General features: G+C 46.7%; 1 protein-coding gene across 1 annotated transcript in view; it reads right to left on the reverse strand.

Annotated features, from left to right (window-relative positions):
• Nucleotides 1–21,583, reverse strand: part of NELFA (negative elongation factor complex member A) — a 36,338-nt gene extending 14,755 nt beyond the window's left edge. Inside the window, exons 1-7 of the mRNA XM_044279514.1 lie at nt 21,179–21,583; nt 12,598–12,769; nt 12,347–12,508; nt 10,574–10,663; nt 8,569–8,699; nt 8,313–8,382; nt 1,586–1,674 (exon numbers count right to left, since the gene is read on the reverse strand). Coding sequence (XP_044135449.1) covers nt 1,586–1,674; nt 8,313–8,382; nt 8,569–8,699; nt 10,574–10,663; nt 12,347–12,508; nt 12,598–12,769; nt 21,179–21,388 — 924 coding nt within the window. The 5' untranslated portion in view covers nt 21,389–21,583. The remainder of the gene's footprint in view (nt 1–1,585; nt 1,675–8,312; nt 8,383–8,568; nt 8,700–10,573; nt 10,664–12,346; nt 12,509–12,597; nt 12,770–21,178) is intronic.
• Nucleotides 21,584–25,569: the final 3,986 nt, after the last annotated feature.

Here is a 25,569-nt window from a genome sequence, read left to right on the forward strand (position 1 = left end):
GCGAGCACATATATAATATAAATAAATAAAAAATCGGAAGGGCATCCTCTTTCGAGACACTGCACATTGAGGCATAATGGAAAATTCGAGGGATCCTCTTTTTCGGAATAGAAGTAGTTAAAAATGGACATACGAGGAGGCGATTTCATTAAAAATATGTCGAAGAAGGAAACCCAATGGATTTTTAATATGAACACACTTGTCCCGAATGGTCTAAACGCAGAAATAGAGTCATTTGGTTTCGATTAAAAGCATCGATTAATATTATCGAATATATTTTAATTGTCGAATTTCTGAAACTGGAGCTAATTAAGACCGCGAGGAGGTAGAATAAAAAGGAAGCCATTGGAGGCACTAGATTGATTCCATGACGAAGAGTACAGTTGTACTCGAAACGCGTAGGAAGGTGTTTTGGTGCCCACAGTATTCCGTAGCTCAGTAGGTGACGTCACCAGCTCCCCTTGTGAGCGCAAGTACAAACGGAGTCTCGCTACCGGCCGGGGCGAACTCCACACAGCTTATTCTACCTGCTATTCGCATCTGTGTAGAAGAAATCGTGCATATTGGAACACCCGAGAAGGTGGCCCCCTGATCCCACACATCAGAACCAAGGTAATCTAAACTGAGGTGGGCAGGTTTATCTCGATCAGAACCAGGGGTTAATAAGGGTCAGGTGCATTAGGCTGAGCGCGGTGTCTCCTTTCTATTTTCTAATGAATTGTGCAACTCGCCTATAACAGCCACTGCGGAGCTGTTTTTGACACTGCTGCTTATGATTAGGTTGTGTAATTAGCGCCGGTGGAATATTCTTGTACTGCTATAAAAATACATTACAGGCCATCTGTCAAATACACGCGACAGGTAGTGCCGATCAACATTGGTATCTCAGGGGTTAAACAGCCTGAATGAGGGGTTTCTCTGATCCCAGCTGACAACCAACACCATACTCTTGAGGTAACTGCAAAAGCAAGACATGGTGCCTTAACGAAAGGCATTCACTAAAGTACATTAAAGGAGTTTTCCCATCTCAGACAATGGGGGCATATCGATAGGATATGCCCCCATTGTCTGATACGCGAGGATCCTAATGGTGGGTCCGGCCACCAGCAACTCTTCCTATTAACCTGCCAAAAATAGCCAATCGAAGCGCTCGACTATTTTCAGAATCCCCATAAAAATGAATGTGAGCACTTGCGCTGCCACCAAACTCATTCATTTCTATGGGGCCAATGGAAATAGCTAAGCCAGCGCTCGGTTGCCAGTCGCGCATACGCAGTGCACAGTCTGGGACTTTTTCAGCTCTATTTTCGAGATGGGTGCGGGTCCCAGAGGTGCGACCCTCGCCTTTTCAGACAATGGGGGGGCATATCCTTTAAAGCCAAAGTGTGCGAACGGGTTAAACACCTGGAGGACATGGTACAAGCCAAGAGCTGCGCTTCAGAATAATATGTATCATCTGTATAAGAGCATCTCACACAGTTACGTTATGACGTGGCAAGGACACAATGTCACTGGCATACATATGAACCTTCCATTCTTAGTAGTACCAAAACCTCTAGTGTTTTCATCACTGGGGGGAGATTACCTGTGTAGAGCCAAGACCAGCAGCATAATCGGGGGTCGCACTCTCCACAACGGTTTCTTCTTTTGGTGGCTTCTCCGCTACGTCAGTTTCTGCAAGTAAAAGAGCAGATGCATAAGGGCATTGAACGAACTGGGAAAAGAAAATCTCAAGATGCAAAGTGGTTGTTGAACTGAATAAAAGAAGGCATAAAATTCTGTCTCAGATCCTTGTGGACAAAGGACACAAACTGTGCAACACCAACCAGAGAGCTCTTTTTATATGAAGGCGCCATAAGTGTTATGGACTATTGATACAAAATGGATACTTGCTTGTTGAGCTAAGATGGCGGCCAGGCATTCAGCCTACACCTATAAACTAGAATCTTACTTTGTGTTTTTATCATGTGTTTCTTTGTGGTTTCCGTTCAGCTCAAGCAAGCAGTTACAAAGAAAGAAGTAGTAACGTTTTCACCCAGGAACAAGGGGGGGGAGTGAGGAGGAATTTCCTCTGGCCGTCAAGGTTACAGAAAAGTAGAGAGTTCATAGCCAATAGAAAATATATACTTTATCTTTCACCCCCCCTCACTCCCTCCTCTCGTGAAAACTATGTATTGTCTGTTTTTTCAGAAATAAACCAGAGATACTGATTAACTCCATGTAGTGAGTTGTCTGTCTGATCTCTCCGTGCACGTATCTTAATTTGGAGCAGTACATCAAATCGAACTGGCAGCTTTGTCAGAACCAGAACAATTTTGGCACCCAACGTGGGGCTCGAGGATTGGACCCTCTGTTCCCGTACCCCCAGAGACCAGACGAGGAGAGGCGCACTAACGGACACAGGGATCGCAACCCGTGATATGAGGTAGGAAAATTGAGTCATCTTGCCTATAAAGTGTCCCCTGGTGTAGCCTCTTGGTGTTCGTCTGAGGGAGGGGTGCGGAAGCAGTCTGGGACGTCCTCGAGGGCATGAAAGTAAGAACCCCATATGTTTTCTTAAAGTCTTGATGTACTGTGTTGTGCCTATAAGTTGTGAAGACCCTGTTGACAAGTATCATTGACTGAGACACGGAGTTCTCCTGTGTTCCTGTATCGGAGTTCAGCCCGGTGTCTGACTCAAATCTCCATAAAGGGGACGATCACAGATGGGTGGAGAGCGGTTCGCGGTAGCCCAGAGTGTGCTGACCGGGACTCAAAGGTCTTCACGTCCAGTGATTACTCTATGCAGAGGTCTTTAGGCGGCTTCAGTAGGTACGAGAGATAATGGGAAATGAGGAAAGTGTCCCGAAGGGTTACTGTTCACCTGAACAGTACGTGGCGGACAGGAGAGGCAAACGTTTCATAAAAGGATTAAGTAAGTTGGAGAAGAGTTAAAGGTGTCTGTAAAGGAGGCATCCTCATAAAAGGATTAAGTAAGTTGGAGAAGAGTTAAAGGTGTCTGTAAAGGAGGCATCCTATGTAGTGCTACCTGGCAAGTGTTGTTAAACGAGAAGAGAGGGAAGTTAGAAGATGATTAATTGACAGACATGGTCCGTGTGTGGTTGGACTGTAGTAAAGAATTTAAACAGACCGGGGGGGAACAAAATTTTGATGAGAAAAGACAGAGATATTTCTGTAAGCCTGGTGTTGCATTGATACATGAATTGCCACCACCCTATAATGGCGCCGGGAAGAAAGCAGGTGGGTGGACCTGCAAAACATGTGGTCAACAGAATCCCTCCTCCCGTGATACGTGCCTTCCCTGTGGGGTTCCCCACCCACAAAACCACACCTTGGTAACTACTCCCCGGCACGTCCCATCACTTCCCGTGTTAGCTACAGCGCCATCTTGTCCCCAGGCAACGCCCATGAACGGACCTTTAATATCATTCGGTCCTGACCCCCCCGTCACTCCTATGTCACCCTTGCCCCTTCCTACTACCTTGTACCCGATGATAAACCCGGACGGTACATTCATGCTACCCCACTCACCTGCCACCCTTACTCCTATAATGGTAGGGGGGCAACCTGATGAAGCAGAACAGGGGGATGCAGACGGTGCTGCAGAATCCACAATGGGCATACAAAATGCACCGGGTAATATGCAGACTCCTTCGCGGGGTACCCCGACAGACTACGGTGATCCGCCAACTTTACCCCTGGCACCACAGTGGACTGTACCCATGACCGTGCGCCCATCACGACGTTCACAAGATCAAATACTGCAGGGTCAGATTACAGAGTTACAAAAGAACTTACAGAAAATTGAGCAGGGAAACCTTGAGACACTGAAAGAAGCCCTAGCACTTTACCGGCCACAGGGACCACCAAAATATGTGTCTTTCACCCCACAACAGTTATTCACCATAGTGAATTTACTGCCTGACCCTGAGACCCATCCCATGCCCTTTTTCAGGAAACTGTCCCAAGTGCATCAAACCTATGGGTGCACATGGTCGGACCTGCAAAGTATAGTGGAAAACAAGACGGGTGAATACTCCTCACTGATAATGGATCAAATCCACATCCCTGAACTTAAAAGGTGCTAACTTTGACCCCCAAGATCATGAGTCTGGAGAATTCTTTATAGAACAACTACAGAAATGGACAAAAGCTAAATTTGCAGATCATTCCATGCAGATCATTCCACCACATTGCAGGACAGCTGCGGGGGATCAGTTGACCCCCACCTTTTTTCTTTTCACAGAAATGTTAGTTTCTTCTGTGTTAGTTTAAGATCCTCTTTCTGATAAGAAACTGTCTCGCTTCTTGGTCTTTGTGGTTTTCACTCAAATTATGTGACACCCACGGCTGCCGGATGTCTGACAATAAAATTCTGCACTGATTTATATGAGCAAGGGGATTCGCTGCAAACCATTTTGCACCTCATCCCCAATACTCTCTGGGCCAGAGGACCCCAGGATATTGGATACCTCAGTGTCCCACCAGTCACTGTGACCCTGAAGGACCCCAAAGTCCTACCATACAAAGAGACTGGACCCAGTAGCCAGAGAAGCCCCTTCCTGTGTCAGAGCTATCCATGCTGCCAGCTCTCTTCTAAACGTCACATCTGACGTTGTGCTGGGTCATCCCCTCACTATTCTGGCTCTCCATGACGTTTCTGCCATCCTCCAGCAGACTCAACCTAAACACCTCACTGCACAGCGCCACCTCCGGCTTCCGTGTAGTTTGCTTCTGCCAGATAATGTCACCATTCAGAGGTGCCACATCCTCAATCCTGCTGCACTCCTTCCTCTTCCAAGGGGGGAGTACACTGGAGAATCTGAAGATTTTATTGATCTACAGGCACACTCGAGCTGACACCTCTGAAGCCAGAGGAAAGGCCCTAGCTGACCAAGCAGCATAGGAAGCAGCAGTGAAAGAGGAAAGAGTCCAGTCAGACCAGATTATGATAACACAGGAAGACCTGGAACAAGAAGAAATCACATGGGACCTCCTGAAACAAATACAGAAACAGACCACGCCACAAGAAAAATTGGATTGGCTAAAAGAGTCAGCCCAAGAAGAGAAAGAATCTGGACTGTGGACCCAAGGAAAGAGAGTATCTCTGCCCAAAGCTCTCTATCCTCTGATAGCTTCAATAGCTCATGGGCCCACCCACCAATCTAAGACCATCATGAAAGAACTAATAGACAATGGCCCCAGGGATAACCCCTGTCCTGGTGAGGCATACTCAGTCTTGCCTCATCTGTGCGCAGTGCAACCCGGGAAGACCTGAGCCTACACCAACCAAATGTCTCCCCAAAGCCCAGTACCCGTTCCAACGGATTCAAATTGACCACATCCAGATGCCAATGTGCCAAGGGTTTCAATATGTGCTAGTAGTGATAGACTTGTTCTCTGGGTGGCCAGAAGCCTACCCCGTCCGAAACCAGACAGCAACCACTACTGCAAAAAAAACTGATGCAGGAGCTTGTCTGTAGGTTCGGAGTACCTGAGGTCATTGAGAGTGATCAGGGCCCAGCATTCACTGCTAGATTAACCCAAGAAGTCTGGAAGATGGTAGGGTCACACTTAGCCTATCACACACCCTACAGACCCCAAAGCGGCGACAAAGTCAAACGACTGAACGGGGTACTGAAGTCCAAGATGCTGAAAATGACTGGGGAGACAGGGCTCAGTTGGGTACAATGCCTGCCAATAGCACTATTTTCAGTTAGACACACCCCTAGGCCTCCACACCAAATTTTGTTTAGGACACGGCCTAGGATGGGACAGTACTTCCCACAGCAATTGCAAATGCATTATGAATCTGTTGCTAAATATGTGATTGCCCATAGTAAACAATTGTCTAACATATGTGCACAAGTTTTCTCTTCCATTCCAGATCCTGACTCCCTAGAGGGAAAACACACTCTCAAACCTGGAGAGTGGGTGGTGGTCAAGAAACACGTCAGAAACACCCTCGAACCACGATACGAGGGGCCTTACCAGGTGTTGCTGACTACCCCGACCTCTGTGAAACTCGAAGGGAGGCTTACCTGGATCCACGCCTCACATTGTAAAAGAGTAAAGGTTGTCCCGACAACCCTGGAACAATAAGCCATGAGGATTCACATACTGATCATGACTTTGACAGTGGGCATATCTGCAGTGTTCACGCCACTGGGTAATGAATGGGACACTGGGCTAATGTCACATGTTTTCCTAGCTGGACACACTGTTATTGCCTCCAAGTACAAACCAAAGGTATGACATTTAGTCCACACATACACTCAGGTTGCAATGATTCAAAAACAGACAGCCACGTGCAGTGTATTGGTGTAGATGCTGAGAACGGAAAGGATCTGCCCTGTAACAACCGTACTGTACAGGATCTCCTGACAGGTATATTAGCTAACGACACCGAAAGTCAGTCAAAAGGATATGAGTTGGTGAAAGGGACACAATTAGCCAAACTAATTACCCGATTATTCAATGGCACAGCAGTAGCAGTTCCAGAAGATATATACTTAGTTTGTGGACACAAAGTGTACAAATGGTTATCCGAGAATGTCACAGGACTGTGCACCATCGCCAGGCTTACTCCTGCCACCTTTATAGTACCACACTCTGAAATTGGCATAAATGCAGTACCTAAACACACCTTGTATCATAGGGCCAAAGATAACACACCCAGGCCAAATGGCAAGCCACATGTAGTAGAGACGAGCATTACCAACAAAATTGTTAGTTCCATCTTCATATATCCCATGATAGCGCAGATGTGGGATCATCTGGTAGTAGCAACAGACTACCTGGATGACCAAATATGGGAAGTGATGAGACTTATGAATACCTCAAACATTGTGCAAAACCAGTTAATCATTGTCACCAACCAACACACATTAGTTCTAGATTATGTTACAGCTAAAGATGGAGGTATGTGCCAGGTTGTGGGACCCGCTTGTTGCCATTACATAGACCCGCAGGGTAATTTGCAAGTTAAGGTGGGTATAGAGAAGATGGCGGATTTAAGGGATAAATGGCTGGACGCACATAAAGCTGGTAAAGATACATGGTGGTCTGATACCTTCTCTTCCCTTAACCCCAATAACTGGTTCAAAGGTATTGGGGGTTGGCTCATGGGAATTGTCCAGGTAATATTGCAGGTAGCCCTAATAATATTGGTGATATATGTAGTGATTAAGCTCGTTCTTATTTGTGTGACCCGCTTTTCAAAAAGAATGAAGAAAACTGATGAACGACCTATTATGCTCCTCTACGATGAGGAAGGACAGAAGGAAACATCGTTCAACACAGCTCCCCCTCCTCACAATGATGCCTGGCTGAGATAGGGTGAGATGAATCCCAGGGTATTACCACAAGTCCGAGCAACCGGGAGCCTACCTAGAAGGGGTAGGTTGTCGCCACTGCGGGTGAAGAGGATACGAATGGTATGCCCAGGGGATTCGCTAGGCGAAGGGAAAGTCTACAATCAAGTCTCCAAGGGGGGACTGTTATGGACTATTGATACAAAATGGATACTTGCTTGTTGAGCTAAGATGGCGGCCAGGCATTCAGCCTACACCTATAAACTAGAATCTTACTTTGTGTTTTTATCATGTGTTTCTTTGTGGTTTCCGTTCAGCTCAAGCAAGCAGTTACAAAGAAAGAAGTAGTAACGTTTTCACCCAGGAACAAGGGGGGGGAGTGAGGAGGAATTTCCTCTGGCCGTCAAGGTTACAGAAAAGTAGAGAGTTCATAGCCAATAGAAAATATATACTTTATCTTTCACCCCCCCTCACTCCCTCCTCTCGTGAAAACTATGTATTGTCTGTTTTTTCAGAAATAAACCAGAGATACTGATTAACTCCATGTAGTGAGTTGTCTGTCTGATCTCTCCGTGCACGTATCTTAATTTGGAGCAGTACATCAAATCGAACTGGCAGCTTTGTCAGAACCAGAACATAAGCACACCATCCGCTGTTATACGGCGCGGGCACTAAGTCCTTCTCTGGAAGCAGTGTGACATGGGGTCAGCAGAGTATAGATTCCTATAAGCACCAGATGCAGGATCCATGTGCTATAGATTCCAAGTACAGCCATGTGCATGAGCTAAACGTTGACTAAAATGGATTTTTGCATCAGATTTGGCCATCACCCCTTCTCCCGTTTGATCATTCGCACAATGAGATCTTGGCTATGTGTACTGATCGGAGGGTGCACTACAGAAGAATCTGTGCACTTCGGACCCTCCTAGATTAACACACTTGAAAGTAATAAACTACTAGGGACAGGTACCGTAATCAACTAATATTGTTGGTACTCACCAACAGTCTTTCTTCTTCTCTTAGCTTCCCTTCCTACTCCCACCGTGTCCAACTCTTTGATAGACAAAAACTGAAAATAAATGCAATGTATGCTCAGGGTCCAAAGCACTGCAAACATTACCTTGTGGAAGTCTTCCACTAATTTATTATGGGGGTGAAAAGGGAAAACAAACACAATTATGCTAGGAAGAAGGGAACTATGGATGAATACATGGACGATCATGATAGATATAGTACAAATCAACATAACACATACCTTCACCCCCCTCTCTCTACAGAGGGGTATCCTGGAGGGTGCAATAGGTGTCCTGTTGGGAGCTGGACTGAACACTGTTGGAGTTGTAGGGCTTCTGAATGGCGCCTGCTTTGGTATACCTTTCAGAGGTGCTGTTATTAAGAGAAGAAACCCTTTTATAAGCTGCAGGGTGGAAGCTTTGCAAGCGTTGTGGATAAGCCTTTTATCCCCCCCACCCCCCGACAAGCTTACAAGTTGCCCTGCGGCTGTGACGCAAGTGGTCTGTAGGGGGGAGGGGGGGTACCGTGAATATCTGTGGCCCCATTGCTGAGAAAAATAGATTTTTATTTATATCCTAATGACCTAACTGGAGCACCAAGGGGCTGCCCAAAGCCTGCAGAGCACCAGTTTGTTACCTCTTTCGCCTTCAGTCTCTCCCACCTTGCCCTGGATTAGCAGTGGGTACAGCCATGTCTTGTGCCTGCTCTCAGCAGTTGTTCTGTGTTCTACTGTTGCTCTCCAAGCGCTGAGACCCGTTATCTGTGCTGTATACTCCAGTCTCAGCGCTTGAGCAATGTGTCCTGCTGTACTGAGCAAGCACTGAGACCAGGATATATAGAGGGGCACAGGTGACCGGTCTCAGTGTTTGGAGAGCACAGAACAAGGGATCTGGAGAGCAGACACAGCAACAAGATGTCTAGCTTCACTGAAGGGGTGTAAACCGGGTGCTCCTAGTGCTTTGGCTGGCCCCTTGGTGCTCCAGTTAGATCATTAGTTTCTTAACAATGGGGGGGGGGGGGGGGGGGGGGTCACAGAGAGTGATAAGGGTCCATTCACACTTCAGCAACAGAATTGCGGACCCATTTATTTCTATGGGGCCGCACGATGTTCTGCACTTCCAGGCCCGCATTTCCGTTCCAGAAAAAAAAATAGAACATGTCCTATTCTTGCGGACAAGATTAGGCATATTCTATTATAGTGCCGGCAAAATGCGGAATGCACATTGCTGGCGTCAGTGTTTTGCGGATCTGTAAAACACATACAGATGTGTGAATGGACCCTAAAAAGGTATTGTTTTTTTATCAGCATGACCAACCCTACCAGGCTGTATGCCTGGTACTACAGGCTTGATCATGCTGACAGACACTTTTAGGCTAGGTCTACACGACGACATTTGTCGCGCGACAAATTTTATAATGGCAGTCTATGGTGTCGCACTGCAACATGCGACATGCTGCGACGCAGAAGTCGCAGAAAATCCATTCGAGATGGATTTTTCTGAGACTGTTGCGTCGCAGTATGTCGCATGTTGCAGTGCGACACCATAGACTGCCATTATAAAAATTGTCGTGCGACATTTGTCATCATATAGACCTAGCCTAAAAGGTGTTGTATGGTTTAAGGAAGGATCTGCCTGATCCAAGTAACAAGTGCTGCTGCTCTGGTTCTCCCAGCTGGGCTCTATTTACCATGCTGCAATGGTGATATGTCTGCTGCAGCCAATTACAATTACTGTCCTCACCCGGAGTGGTGGCAATGGATCTGTCAGGTAAGTATTTATCTATTCTTTATTGTAGGCAGATGCCAGGGACTGTCCTGTTTCCTCCTGAAACTGGGCAACCCTTTTAATTCTTATGCTCCTTGAACTACAGATATTGAATGCATCCAGCCATAAAAATCGATAATGTCAGCTTCATGTAAATGGAGCTACAAGAGCGCCTATTGACTTGCTACATCATTGACCGGCAGTCGTTACGGGCCACAAACCTCTGACCGGCAGTCGTTACGGGCCACAAACCTCTGACCGGCAGTCGTTACGGGCCACAAACCTCTGACCGGCAGTCGTTACGGGCCACAAACCTCTGACCGGCAGTCGTTACGGGCCACAAACCTCTGACCGGCAGTCGTTACGGGCCACAAACCTCTGACCGGCAGTCGTTACGGGCCACAAACCTGCCTGTTTAAAAGAACCCTTAAAATGTATTATCAGTTTGGTTCCTACAACAAACAGTAAAATCAGACTCACTTGTGGTATCCAGTTTTTTAACCAGGCCCCTCCCCTTGGCATGGAATGGCACACCGGCCATCTTCTTAAGCTGCTGGGCGGTTTCTGTGGCTTTAAAGTAAAAAAATAAAACTTTGAAAGAAAATGTTCAACTATCTAACATCATAAGTAAAAAAACAAATCCCAACTATCTGCAAGTGGATTGATAACAGAAGTGGCGTTTTATTAGCATTTTAATAATTGTATTCTGTGACCACCACATTGACAGTGGCGGATTTGCTATGGAAATTAAAGGTTATCCAATTCTATAAATGGCCCCCTCAATGCCCGGTCACCTCCTATAGATCATACCTACCCCACTCCAGATCTCTGCACGGCCGCCGCTGTGACAGGGAGATGCAGCTGCGACCGTGCATGGATATGGGATAGTATATGAGCTATAGGAGGGGACTAGGCATTGTGGGAGCATTTTAATTACTTTCACAATCAGTGGATGGGTGCATATACCCAAATGCAGATCTGCTGTAGAAATTTCTATGACTGTGCCAAATATCAAGAGAGGTCATTGTTTTGTCTGGATCAAAAGACTGAATAAACCAGAACGAAAATGCATCGTATTTTTAAACCTATGTTCCACAAAGGGCATGCTCACAACTTCACACTGAAAAAGACAATGCTGACTGCAACAGAAATCAGCCACGGGTATCCATGCGGTCACCTGTGTGTATTTTGGCACATGCTTCCACCTCCCAATGATTGGGAAAATATGAGTGATAATCTGCATGGAACATACATCAGTAAGTGGCATGTCACACATACCTGCTTGGTCTCCTGATTTCAATGGGAAATGCGCATTATATATCCGGAATATGCCTATTCTTGTCCACAATTGTGGACAAGAATAGAACACGTTCTATATTTTTTTCGGGAACGGAAATGCGGACCCAGAAGTGCAGGTCTGCATTTCCGGATCCGGCCTGCACATTGTGCGGCCCCATAGAAGTGAATGGGTCCGCGATTTCGTTCTGCAAAATGTGGAACAGAATTGCGGACGTGTGAATGGACATTTTTTTCCTGTAAGGCAGCAAGAGGGCAGATTTCACTGGGATAATTTTAAGTTGCCATGTCGCATTTGGAGACCCCCATGATGCACCTACAGCATAAAGTGACAGTTTTGTTGGTACTTTTTTGGGGTACATATGATTTTTGATCCCTCGATATCACGCTTTTTGTGAGGCAAGATAACCAAACTATTGTTTTATTGGCTGTTCAGGGCTAGATCATGTGTATTTTTTTTATAGAGCCACTCGTTACAGACGTGTCAATATCTAATTGAAATTACATTTCATTTTATTATTTTATTTAAAAAAAAATGCAAGATAAAGGGATTTTAAAATGAAAACCCTCCCCTAAATAAACACAAGACTTTATGTATTTTACGGTACACGTAATTGTGGATCCGCAAAATGCACACTGTCCATGTTGCATCTGCAGTTTTTGTGAACCACATTCTGTGGACAAGTTTAGGACATGTTCTATCTTGCAGAACAGACATACAGATGCAGAAAGCATACGGACCATCTGCAAAATGTGGGCCACTGAATCACTGAAGTCAAAGGGCCCCAAAAAAAAAAAAAAAAAAAGTGACTGCACATGGACCGCACCTGTATTTTGCAAAATCATGCAATTTACGTACCGCAAAACGGACACAGTTGTGTGCATAGGACCTTAATCTAAAGTCCAAGGGGACCTTACTAACTACGTAAAGTCATCAGTGCGGCAGCACCTACTTACACTTCTGTAAGAGCTCTGCCCTCAATGTGGCACTTTTTGGTTTTCGTTTCAACTGGAAATGTTTGACGGGAGGAGTCAGCGGTCCTGCCAGCATGGTGAGGGCGCTCTTGTTTAGATACTGGCATTCCAGAGGCAGCATGGCGGAGGCCTCGCATTCGCTCACTGGTTCAGGAAAGAAGTCAAAAGGTTAAGAATCGTGAATTCGAGGCAGAGCTCCCCAACCTCATGCATAAACCCGGCAAACAGCCTACCTTTTTCCCGGAGCTCTCCTAATATATCCTGCACATTCGGGTTCTGTTCCTCCAGGTCGAGGTTTAATGAGCCGGTGTCTGGAAAAGATTTTAAGATGTCCGCCACCATTAAAATCCAAGGGTCTGAGTCCACGGTGGCCAGCTGAATAATTTCTGTTAATGCCATCTTCATCTGCAAAACAGAGGACGAAAAGTGTTATTGAAGGTCCATGGACGGTTTAACCATCAGTGCCATTGCAGACTGCTTGGGCCATTATACTACTATGCAGCCATCTCCTTAAGGAGGAGGGGGGGGGGGGGGTCCTCCACTATGGACAATGCCTGTGTGTTAGAAGCATCTCTTGACAAGTGTCCCACAGTGATCAGATGTAATCAATGTGCAAACCTAGCAGTAAGTGTTCTGTTTCCCTGCAGAGCCACCACAGGGGTAATAGAGCATTACACAGAGGACAGGTCCTCCAGAGCAAGAGACGCCTCTTTGTAACCCTCACTTTCTCTCCTAATAGACCTGTCAGGAGTCAGACTTTTTTTTTTTTTTTTTAGGCAGAGTAAAAATATTTCTCTTAGAAATTTTTGAGGAGAGGAAAGTAGGAGTATGAAATAAAACCGCCACCAATAATGAGAACAGAAAGCCCGTGAAGCTCCCAAAATGAATGGCGCAGCTGGTCAGGCACGTGCGCCACTCATTTCTATGGGAGTTGTGGAGGTAGCCATCTCCTGAACTACCATAGAAATTAATGGAGCAGCCGAACCGCATGCTTGACCAGTCACTCCAGTCATTTTGGATGGCTCTACGGTTCTCACGATAGATAGGGGTTCCAGCAGTAGGTCCTCCACCAATCTAAGTTTTCCCCTACAGCTTCACATAACCGGAATACCCCTCTAACTTTTTTGGCTGATAATGGAGTGCGGATGGAAGTAATTATTCCACTATTGCTTTTTGCTCTTTAAAATTTTCGACGTTCACCATGTGGCACAACGAGAACGTCTCATGCAAAAAGAACTTTACCTCTGGGCTTTGGCGGATCGGGGATATTTCCCTATAGGGTTTATGGCCAATCCGCCCAGGTCTTTATTACATATGCTGATCCATTTTTTTTTTTTTTTTTTAGCCCTTTCACAAAATACCACATTCTAACGAAAAAAAGATTTATTAATTTTTATTAACCTTTACCACATTTTTCGCTTTATAAGACCCACTCTTACCCCCCCCCAAAGCATTATGGAAGCGCCCACGAGTATGAAGTACGTGAGGGGAGTAAAGCACGGAGAGCGCTGCTGGTACTCGCCTCTACAGACCGCTTACAGCATCAGGACAGTAGTGCACGTACTATGACCTAGGGTTGGGCGATATCAAGAATATTCCCACGATAATGATATTAAGAAATTTATCACGAAAATATAGATCGTGATAAATACCCATTTAGAATAAAAAACATCCGAAGTCGATTCGCATAAAACTTATTTCTAATACTGTACAGAGCAGGAGCTCTATACAGCATTAGAACGTAGTGGCTCCGAAGAGCTGAAGTTATTGCGTTGGTACCACTTGGAACCGAACCAGAGTTCGAGATATATATTTAATTTATGAAGGTATTACGCTAAGCAATAACTTCGGGTCATCGGAGCCAATACATTCTAATACTGTACGGAGTTTCTGCTCCGTACAGTATTAGAACAAAGTTTTATGCGAATCGACCTCCGATGTTTCGCTCATCCCTAATCGTTGCCATCGGTATATCGCTCAACCCTACTATGACCTGTCGCTGCACGCAGAACACAAGGGAGCGCGACTGCTGCAGACCGCCGAACCTGGAGAGGAGCAGCGGTTATTTGTTTTATCTCTAATCTGAGGTCGGGCATGAGGGCCTGATCTGATGTCTTGATATGGGGGGGTTGGATGAAAAAAAATTCTTATTTTCCTCCTCTAAAACCTGGGGTGCATCTCATCAGGTGCGAAAATATGGTACTCTAAGCAACATGGTTTTTATAGTGCAGTGATATACCTTGTATACCAAGGCATTATACCCCATCCCTATAAGGCCTCATGCACACACTATATTTTTGGTCAGTCTCCAACATGCATTTTTTTTGCAGATCGCACGCAGACTTTATTCATTTCTATGGGTTCACATCAGTGTCCTATTCTGGTCTATTTTGCGGGCAAGAATAACCAGTTCTAGCAGAAAAATTTGATTTGCGATTTGCAGTCGTGTGCATGAGGCCTAACCGTGACAGGCAGTCTATTACGAAATGCCTGCAGCATACAGTCATGGCAATCCTAGGAGCTAGTAAGGGACTGGTATGGAAGTTACCTCCATTACAGTCAGAACTGCACTGGACCAGATACCAGGCTAAAGAGGTTAACTAGGCTCAGGATATTAACAGTCCTTCCTCAGTATATACCATCATACCGTGTTTTTCACGCCATAAGATGCACTTTGGGGGAGGGGAAAATGTCCCCAAGTCTTATGGGTTGAATATTAATGACCGATTCCACTATTAGTACCAGAGGACCGGGAAGCGGTGAAGGCTCTGTACTCACAGCTTCCTGGTCCTCAGCAGGAAGAAGAGATAGAGTGCTCGAGGTGGTAAGGTCTGATCAACATTGGGGGGGGGGTCTGATTTCAGACCTAATGAAAAATATTTTCTCTTATTGTCCTCCAACCTAGGTGCGTCTTACAGGGTGAAAAACAAGATATATAGATAGATATACACACACATTTCCTTTTAATCCTTGATTAGCAGAAAAGGGTTTCACAATGCAAAACCTCTGAACAGCGATCATCACCATTATGCAGGGATTCCCAGTTCGGGTCACGAGTTGTCAGGTTTCTTCTCATTTCATCATGTGCTGGTGCAATGGTAAGTAACAAACCCAAGTCCCTGAAGAGCAGCAACAGCAATCATGTCAACTCCCCATGACGCCGGTCAAGTGAACTTCTTGCTTTACGTTCAGCCATTGTCCTACACCTACAACAAGATGTTGGAGGACACCGCACATCGGGTTTCCATTAATCAACTGGACAAAACAGTGCGCCATTTTTATAGAATCTCCATTGCTATTCCCTAATGAAGCCTCATGTGAATGAAACCTAACAGGAGCGGCCCGGCTACAGACCAGGGTCACTGGCGTAAACTGCACACCGTGTGGCAAAATTATTAATGTCCTCCCAATGTGTGAAATGCACATAGAATTAGTGAGGCAATCTCTATAGAGGAAGGAGTTGTTGGAATGGAAAGAAACTGACAGTAATGATGATGTATGGAAGTGATTACAGTATTAGAGGAAAAAATAAGTTTACTGGAGAAAACTGTACAACTGAGAGGAGGCTCTAGGACCCTGTAGAGCGCCTCTAGCCCCAGCCACAAGACGAGATACGGCCTCTACAGGGCTCCAGATGGCGACCAAAATGGTCGCCAATGCGACTTAGAATTTACAAATGGCGACAAGACTTTTTAGTCTTGTCGCCATTTGCGACTATACCCCCCACCGCAGCTCTGCCGTTGAATACAGCGGCGGGCACAGGAGCTGATAGTTCTCTGCCCCGCTGCCAATGTTCTTCTCAGCAGCGCAGTGGAGGAGTCTCTCCCTCCCCCTGTGCTGCCGCCGCCAGTAAGAAGAGAGACGGAAGGAGGAGGAGGGGAGGGTTGTGGCCACTGCGCCACCAATGAAGAAAACTGACCTGTAATACAAATACAGGAGGTGGGTGCAGGAATCAAATAGCCGGCACCCGACCTCTATGACAGGGAGCTGCGATCAGCTGCAGTTGAGTTAACCCTTCAGGTGCGGTACCTGAGGGGTTAACTGCCGCTGATCGCAGCTCCCTGTCACAAAGGTCGGGTGCCGGCTATTTGATTCCAGCACCCACCTCCTGTATTTGTATAAGAAACATTGGTGGCTCAGTGGGAAGTGCCAATGAAGGTTAAAAAAAATAATTAAAAAAAATTAACTCACCTCCTCCAGTTGATCGCGTAGCTGGCGGTCTCCTGTTCTTTCTTCAGGACCTGTGGTGACATCACTGAGCTCATCACATGGTCCATTACCATGGTGATGTATCATGTGATGAGTACAGTGATATCACCACAGGTCCTTAAGAAAGAACAGGAGACGATCAATTGGAGGAGGCGAGTTAATTATTTTTTTAACCCTCATTGGCACTGCCCCACCAATGTTTATTATACTGGGGTGTTGGGGGGCGCACTGCGCCACCAATGTTTATTATATTGACCTTCTACTATGCATTCTGTATTAAAGAATGCTATTATTTTCCCTTAACCATGTTATAAGGGAAAATAATACAGTGAATAGACTTTCATCCTAGCAACCATGCGTGAAAATCGCACCGCATCCGCACTTGCTTGCGATTTTCACGCAGCCCCATTAACTTCTATAGGGCCTGCGTTGTGTGAAAAACGCACAACATAGAGCATGCTGCGATTTTCACGCAACACACAAGTGATGTGTGAAAATCACCGCTCATGTGCACAGCCCATAGAAGTGAATGGGTCCGGATTTAGTGCGGGTGCATGCCGGTATTTTGAATGCCAGATCTGGCACTAATCCATTCCTATGGGGAAAAATGCTGGATCCGGCATTCGCCGGAGATAAAACCGTAGCATGCTGCGGTTTTATCTTTTGCCTGATCAGTCAAAATGACTGAACTGAAGACATCCTGAACGGATTGCTCTCCATTCAGAATGCATGGGGATATGCCTGATCAGTTCTTTTCCGGTATAGAGCCCCTAGGACGGAACTCTATGCCGGAAAAGAAAGACGCTAGTGTGAAAGTACCCTAAAATATTAAGTTTAAATCCCCCCTGTCCCAATTTTACATATAAAATATATAAACAATAAATAAACATATTACATAGCGCTGTCCAAACGATTAAAAAATATCTCCTATGCGGTGAGCATTCGCCATTTTTTAGCCACCTTGTCACCCCAAAAAAAAAAATAGGATAGGACTGTTCTATTATGGGCCGAACGTTTCATAAAATGCAAAATGCACGCGGCTTTTTTTTTTTTTTTTTGCGCGGTATTGAGTATCACAATACTTTTTTATGGTGACGAAAGCGAATCAAAATTTTGGTATCAAAACAACCCTACGTCGATCTGATCGGCATAGCGTTGTCACGATACCAAAATTTTGGTGCGGCCTCTAGCCCCGGCCACAAGACGAGGTGCGGCCTCTAGTCTAGCCCCGGCCACAAGACGAGGTGTGGCCTCTAGCCCCGGCCACAAGACGAGGTGCGGCCTCTAGCCCCGGCCACAAGACGAGGTGCGGCCTCTACGGCAGCCAGGGAAGTGTCATAATCTGGAGGAGACATTCCTGGGAATCCCTTGCTGTGTGCGGGCGAGCATTATCCTGCTGATAAATGCCAGTTGGAAGCCCGGCCATGAGGGGCGACACGTGGTGGCAGGATGCCCTGTACATATCACTGAGCTGTAAGTGTCCCTCATATCACTACTAGAGGTGACTGACTGCCGTATGCGATGGCTCCGCAGATTATCACACCAGCAGTTGGGGCAGGATTGAAGAGCTCACCACAAGGCCTCATTCACAACACCACTGCAAACTAAAGAGGTGGTGACTGTCAATGGCCGGACACATAAGGGACACCGCGACACCAGATTTCCTTCTGCTAAGTGCCAGGAAATGGTCCGGGCAGAGACAGGGGGTGTAATGAAGGGGCCTCCTGTGTCTGGATGGTGGACAATGAAACTGAGAGCTGCTCGTGTCTGTCGGTGGAACAAACAATCCTCTCTACTGGTGTCTGTCGGGGCCGTACAGGGCCTGTTCACCATGTTTGTGTTCCCAACACCTAACAGCTAGGTCAGAACGGAGCAAGCAATTCATCCAAAATGACCCTACTGCTCCTCTCAGTCCAATTATGCGCCCCCTCTCATGGACAAAATGTCCTCAAATGTGTTAGATGCCGGGGATGCAGTTTGTACCCGCATTACTTACTACGTCATTTGCTTCCTGGGCTTCATGCATTTGGCAGGCGGGTGCGTCCAACCAGAGCTGAATGGCGGGAACAGATGTGACTACTGGGGACATGGGAAGGGCCGAGGACTATAATAACAAGGGACTATTATGACTACTGGTAAAAGGGGGGAGAAATAAAGTCAGATCTAAATGTAAATTTTTACACGCCAGGTAAACAAAGCAAAAAAAAAAATAAAAATAATTGTCTGCAATACTGAAAGTAGTAAAAATGTTGATGCATGCAGACTTTCAGTTTGTGCCGTCACAGGCTGGTAAGCAGCAGGAAAATGGTTAATAACCAGTATAAACCCTGAGTGACAATGTTAATGATCACAAGCAAAAAGTAAAAGTCTATCGGAAGTATATTTTTACCAGATAGAAACCTAGCGACTTCCTCTCATCACCGCCATGCATCAGAAGACCCAGGTGGCAGTGCCATCATCACACCACGGATCAGGCTTCATGTCATGCCCCAGAAGAGCGCCCCTCTGCTCTAGTACCCCCCATCCCAGGGCAGAGAGTGCAAGAAGTGACCATAAGGATGATGCCAGACAGCCCCCATAACCGGTCACCTTGTTTAGGAGGGGGGTCTCGCTAACCCACCAGTATGATGTTATACAGCTGGGATTTAGAGCTCCAATCCTGCCCGATGCAAGCCCATCTGTCCCCACAAAAGAAAGGAAATGGAATTCAAACTTACCGGGAGAAGAGTCCAGGACTCTTCCTCAGTGGTATGGAGCGCATGTGCACTGCAAGTATGAAGCCAAGGACCGTACATCTCACTACACTGTGCATGTGCCGAGAAGCAGGGTGCGCCATCACTGGACCATTGAACCTGATTTCCTTTCTTTTTTGGGGACGGACGGGTTGGCTACGGGCAGGTCCGGGATCCTAAACCCCGACTGCCTAATGGCATACTGTGGTGGTTTAGAGGAGAGAGAGGTTCCCTTTAAGGCTTGGGTTATTACAGGGTTCCTTCTGGGATAAGGGCTTATTTGGAAGCCATAAAACTGCAATAAGTTCCTCCCTCCCCCATTACGGCACCCAGGGTCATCAGAAGGGTTTCCTGACCAGCTCTATATAGGTTAGCCCACTTTCACACTCGCATTTTGGCTTTCCGTTTGCGAGATCCGTTCAGGGCTCTCACCAGACGTCCAAAACGGATCAGTTTGCATTCTGAACGGAATTTGTGGGCCGGTGGAACGGACGTGGACAATATATAGCGTGCTGCTGTCTGTATGTATGTATGTATGTATATATTTTTTTTTTTTTTTTTTTTTTTTCAAAAGAACTGGTCCACATCTGAAAAAAAAAAAAAAAAAAAAACGAGCAAAAAGACATTGGTGTACATGGGGCCGAACCTAAATCTGCGATGCCCAATCTGGGGCAAAACTACAATTCCCAGCATGCCCTAAGAGCTGAAAGCTGCTCAGGCATAATGGGAGTTGTAGTTTTGCAACAGCTGGAGGGCCGCAGGTTGGGCATCCCTGCCCTAGAGCATATTTTGCCTTGTCTAGAGCACATCCGTACAGCAACTACAGGTTAGTAACTCTGCTTTCTGAGGGTCCTGATGGCCACGGCGCATAATAACGCAACAGACACATCCAGAGTATCCTTAAAAAACAGAGACCTGCAGACTGGCCTTACCACCGAGATCTACCAGTATGGGGTACAAAGCGCGTCTCTCACTTTGGAGGACCTGTCCCGTCTGACAACACATTGAAATGAAGGTGTAATGACTAATTTCCCCTGTGGTGGCGCTGTAAGAAAACCAAACACCTGCCAGATTCCAGACCCCGCTGGGGGACACAGTGATCTGCTTCCTAATACGTAGGGGGTTGTGTAAAGTAGAGGACCTCTTCAAAGGGGTATTCCCATCATAGACAATGGGGGCATATCACTAGCATATGCCCCCATTGCCTGATAGGTGCAATGGGACCCGCACCCATATCGAGAATGGCGCGGAGAGAGCGTTGTGGCTAGAGGACCCCAGATTTCCCGGGGTCCGTCCACCACCAAGCGCTAATAGCCGCCTCTCCCATTGAAGTGAATGTGAGCGTACCGCGCATGCACCCATTCATTTCTATGAGGCCGACAGAAATAGCCGAGCCAGGGCTCAGCTATTTTCGGCGGCCCCATAGAAATGAATGGAGGGCGGCTGCGCATGTGCAGTGCGCCCTCCGTTCTCGATATAGGGGCGGCTCCCAGCGGTGGGACCCCATTGTATGAGATGGGAAAACCCCTTTAAAAAGAGGTTGATCCCCTCCTCTCTACCAATATCTGATGGGCCGGGGTCCGGCGCTCCCAGCACCACGCGGCTCTGTCCGCGGCGCATTCTGCATAGGACATGCAGACACCAAACGGCAGGGGTTGAGTTTCTTCTTTCTTACAAAGTTGGTTTTTTATTCCCAAAGTTTGATAACTTTGCTTCGCTCCTCTTCCAGCTAGATGATGAAAAAAAAAAAAAAAGGGGGAGGATGCGACATTTTTGTTTGGGTAACGGCGCTTCTGTGATATCTCCCGCCTGTACAGAGGCTTGCTGGCACCTGTGGTTCCCCCCCGGGCAGGGGGAGGACGGGGGCACTCACCTCGTCCACGGTGCGGCGTGGGAGGTGCAGCATACCCAGCAGCAGCTTCAGCTTGACGGCGGACGACAGGTTGTGGAAACACAGGCGGACATTGTCGATGACGGTGGCCGTGAGCAGCGAGGCGATGCTGGGGGGCGACCAGAGCTCGTCCGCCGAGCCCAGCTTATTGTGAAGCCACAGGCCGGTGTCGCTCTCCCTCATCGACGCCATCTTGAGAAAAGAAAACCATCCCGAGCAGGCATTTTATGAAGACACCTAAAATAAAGGCCCCCTCTGGCGCTAAGAGACGGGATGGGAACGAACGGCTGTTCTCGCGATACTTTGTCGACTTCGCTAGGGAAGAGACTGTGGCGTGTTCACCGAGCCCGACATGAGGAGAAAGGAGCTTAGAATAATCGGATAACTGTAGGAGGCGTGGCTTATAAAGGGAATACACGGCTCTAATGCGTCTCCATAGAGATGCCCTCATCAAAGATGGCTGACGGAACCATCAAGCGCCTCCCTAAAGAGGAATTGCTATCGTCAAGGGGAGGCTGCTGGACTGTTTTGACGGGTCCTTCGTGGGACCAAAACACTTTATTTCGCGAAACAATAGTCTCGGCATTATATTTGCTCCCATATTATCCCAGTGAACCCATATTATTGCTAAACATACAGGGGTCAAGTCCTGGGAAAAAAAGTGTGGGAACTCACCCAAGATCCACTGCAACCCCCCCCCCCCTCCAAAAAATAAAAAAGCACAGAAAATCTAGCATGCTGTAATTTGTGTCGCTGCGGACTAAAAAATAAATTAAAAAAATAGCACTTTTAGAAAAGTTTGTCCTGGGATTCGATCTCATGACCTCTACACAGCAGAAGCAAGGCATATGCCCTCACAGCTATGAAAGCTGTCTAGCTTGCTACTTAAAAAAAAATATATATAAGACTTCTACTGTAGGTAACTTTGCCCACTGTGTATGGATGTAGCAGAGCTGGGTGTGTTGGGGCAGCTGTCATGTGTATGGTTGTACACTAGGTATCAGTACACAAGGTATCAGTAGAAGTATCAGAAAAAGAAAAAAAAACACTTTTAGTTTGTCCTGGGATTCGAACTCATGACCTCTACACATTACAGGCAAGGCATTTACCCTCACAGCCATAAAATCTGTTGAGGTAGTTGCTTAAAAAAAAAAAACTAAGACTTCTACTTATACCTAGTGTACTGATACCTAGTGTACAACCATACACATGACAGCTGCCCCAACACACCCAGCCCTGCTACATCCATACACAGTGGGCAGCTGTCATGTGTATGGTTGTACACTTGGTATCAGTAAACTAGGTATCAGTAGAAGTCTTATAAAAAAAAAAAAACACTTTTAGAAAAGTTTGTCCTGGGATTCGAACTCATGACCTCTACACATCAGAGGCAAGGCATTTACCCTCACAGCCATAAAAGCTGTCAAGGTAGCTGTTTAAAAAAAAAAAATAAGACTTCTACTTATACCTAGTGTACTGATACCTAGTGTACAACCATACACATGACAGCTGCCCCAACACACCCAGCTCTGCTACATCCATACACAGTGGGCAGCTGTCATGTGTATGGTTGTACACTAGATATCAGTACACTAGGTATAATTAGAAGTCTTATATTTTTTTTTTTTTAAGCATTTACCTAGACGGCTTTCATGGCTGTGAGGGTAAATGCCTTCCTCTGATGTGTAGAGGTCGTGAGTTCGAATCCCAGGACAAACTTTTCTAAAAGACATTCTAAATGATCTCGTAGTGAAGGAGATGATGTCATTAGGGGGCGGGGCGCCATGAGAGGAGTCGCAGGCAGCGGCACCGCACAGACAGCTTCCTCTCAACTGAAGCCGCCCCTCCTCCCTTAACCTGCCCTGCACAGTGCGCTCCGTCTCCCCCTGTGAATCTGATTCAGCTGTGTTCTCCTGGCTTGAGGCTGAAAGGGAACGGCGTTCCTGCCATGAAAAAAGTGCAGGAACGCCGTTCCCATGCGTTCCCCCTCCACTCGACCCCTGTAAACATAGCATCCCGGTGCTCATAGTAACACCCTGTTACAGGGCCATCCACACTATATGCATACTGGTGCAAAAGAAAACTGGCTAGTTGCCCATAGCAACCAATCAGATTCATCCTTTCATATTCCAAAGGAGGAAAATTTAAAGGTGGAATCTGATTGGTTGGAGTAAATGTGGAGGGGTTTAGGACCACCATCTTAGTGATTGTCAAATATCCCCTATTTTGTAAATGTCCATAAGGCTAGTTTCACACTATCGGCAGGGGACTCAGGCAGGCTGTTCCGGCGGGTGAACAGCCTGTCGGATTCGTCCGGCCGCTATTTCACGTGTGCCCCCGGACTTCCGATCCGTCCCCATTGACTATAATGCAGTACTTTTAGTCCGACTACCTCTCGCCGTGCCGCCGGAACTCCGCCCCCATTATAGTCAATAAGGACGGAGTGGCAGTCCGGGGGCACACGTGAATAAGCGGCAGGACGAATCCGACAGGCTGTTCACCCGCCGGAACAACCTGCCACTAATGTGAAAGTACCCTAAGGATTTCCTACAGTACAGGGGGGTAATTTATCAAACTGGTGTAAAGAAGAGCTGGTTTAGTTGTCCATAGCAACCCATAAGATTCCTCCTTTCATTTTTCACAGCTCCTTTGGAAAATGAAAGGTAGAATCTAAGCCACCTAAATCCCCCCCTAAGTCCCTAAAATGCAGCTGCCTGTATTGGTCCCCATGGTCATGTGACTGGTCACATGGTCACCGGGATGTCGGTTCTAGGAGGCTTCTGCTGGGTCTGTCTAGACCCGCACATCCCTAAGGCCTGCTTGATATGAGTGATGCAAAACTCTTCCTTGTGCTAAAAACTGATGATTTTCCATCCGAGTAGAATCGGTATTGTCTGTTACGTTTTTTCTATCCGTCCGTCATTGTCAGCCATTTTTCATGTCTGTCAAAATGAATCAAAGAATGCACGTCCAGTGTTTCCTAGCAACTATCCACGAAAAACGGAAGAGGCACAAATCAGCATGCTGTTTTTTTTTTTACAGACCCGTTAATTTGAATAGGCGAGGCTTGCTTTAAAATTGGGTGAATGCTGTGATCGTCCCTACACAGACTGATGGCCCGCGAAGAAAATCGGACATCTGAATTGGTCAATTTAATGTGTCATTGTAGGATATGCCACCAATGTCAGATAGGTGCTGGTCCCAGTACAGATCCCTGTGGTACCCCATTACTCCCATTAGAGATCCTTGTGGTACACCACTGCTCCCAGTACAGATCCCTCTGGTACCCCACTGCTCCCAGTACAGATCCCTGTGGTACCCCACTGCTCCCAATACAGATCCCTGTGGTACCCCACTGCTCCCAATACAGATCTCTGTGGTACCCCACTGCTCCAAATACAGATCCCTGTGGTACCCCACTGCTCCCAATACAGATCTCTGTGGTACCCCACTGCTCCCAGTACTGATCCCTGTGTTACCCCACTGCTCCCAGTACAGATCCCTGTGGTACCCCACTACTCCCATTAGAGATCCCTGTGGTACCCCACTGCTCCCAGTACAGTTCCCTGTGGTACCTCATTGCTCCCAGTACAAATCCCTGTCATACCTCATTGCTCACCCAGTACAGATTCCTCTGGTATGCCATTTTTCCCCAGTAGAGATCCCTGTTGTACCCCACTGCTCCCAGTAGAGATCCCTGTGGTACACCACTGCTCCCAGTACAGATCCCTGTGGTACACCACTGCTCCCAGTACAGATCCCTGTGGTACACCACTGCTCCCAGTACAGATCCCTGTGGTACACCACGGCTCCCAGTACAGATCCCTGTGGTACATGACTGCTGTATTTGGGCAATTTCGAGTATATACCATTTACAATGACTCATTTTCATACAGTCAGGTCCATATGTAACATCCCGGAGTTATGTTACCAAACTCTTTTTCCCTGCTACCACATGTCAAGTGTAATTATATTGTCCTTATTGTCATTATATGTATTTTCTAGGCCTGTTTTATATATTATGCTGTAATTTCCATGTACACCAGCAGGTGGCAGCAGTATGTAGCAGGACCTTAGCCAGTTTAGTATTGCTAGACTGGAATATTTCATTCCAGTTTAGTTCCCCCCCCCCCTCTGTGAGCAGAAGTGGGCCGGTCCCATGTCCTGTCTCATGGGGAGGAGAAGGAAGTTAGTGAGTGTACCAGCCACTACAGTTGTTTTCTGTGGTCTTCCGGGTCTTTTGGTGTTGCTGAGCTCACCGGTGCGTTTCTTCTTTTTAAGAATGTTCCAAACAGTTGTTTTGGCCACACCTAATGTTTTTGCTATCTCTCTGATGGATTTTTATTTTTTTTTTCAGCCTAATTGCAGTACGC

The sequence above is a fragment of the Bufo gargarizans genome, chromosome 1 (genome assembly GCF_014858855.1).
Source record: "Bufo gargarizans isolate SCDJY-AF-19 chromosome 1, ASM1485885v1, whole genome shotgun sequence".
In the NCBI taxonomy this organism is placed as follows: domain Eukaryota; kingdom Metazoa; phylum Chordata; class Amphibia; order Anura; family Bufonidae; genus Bufo; species Bufo gargarizans.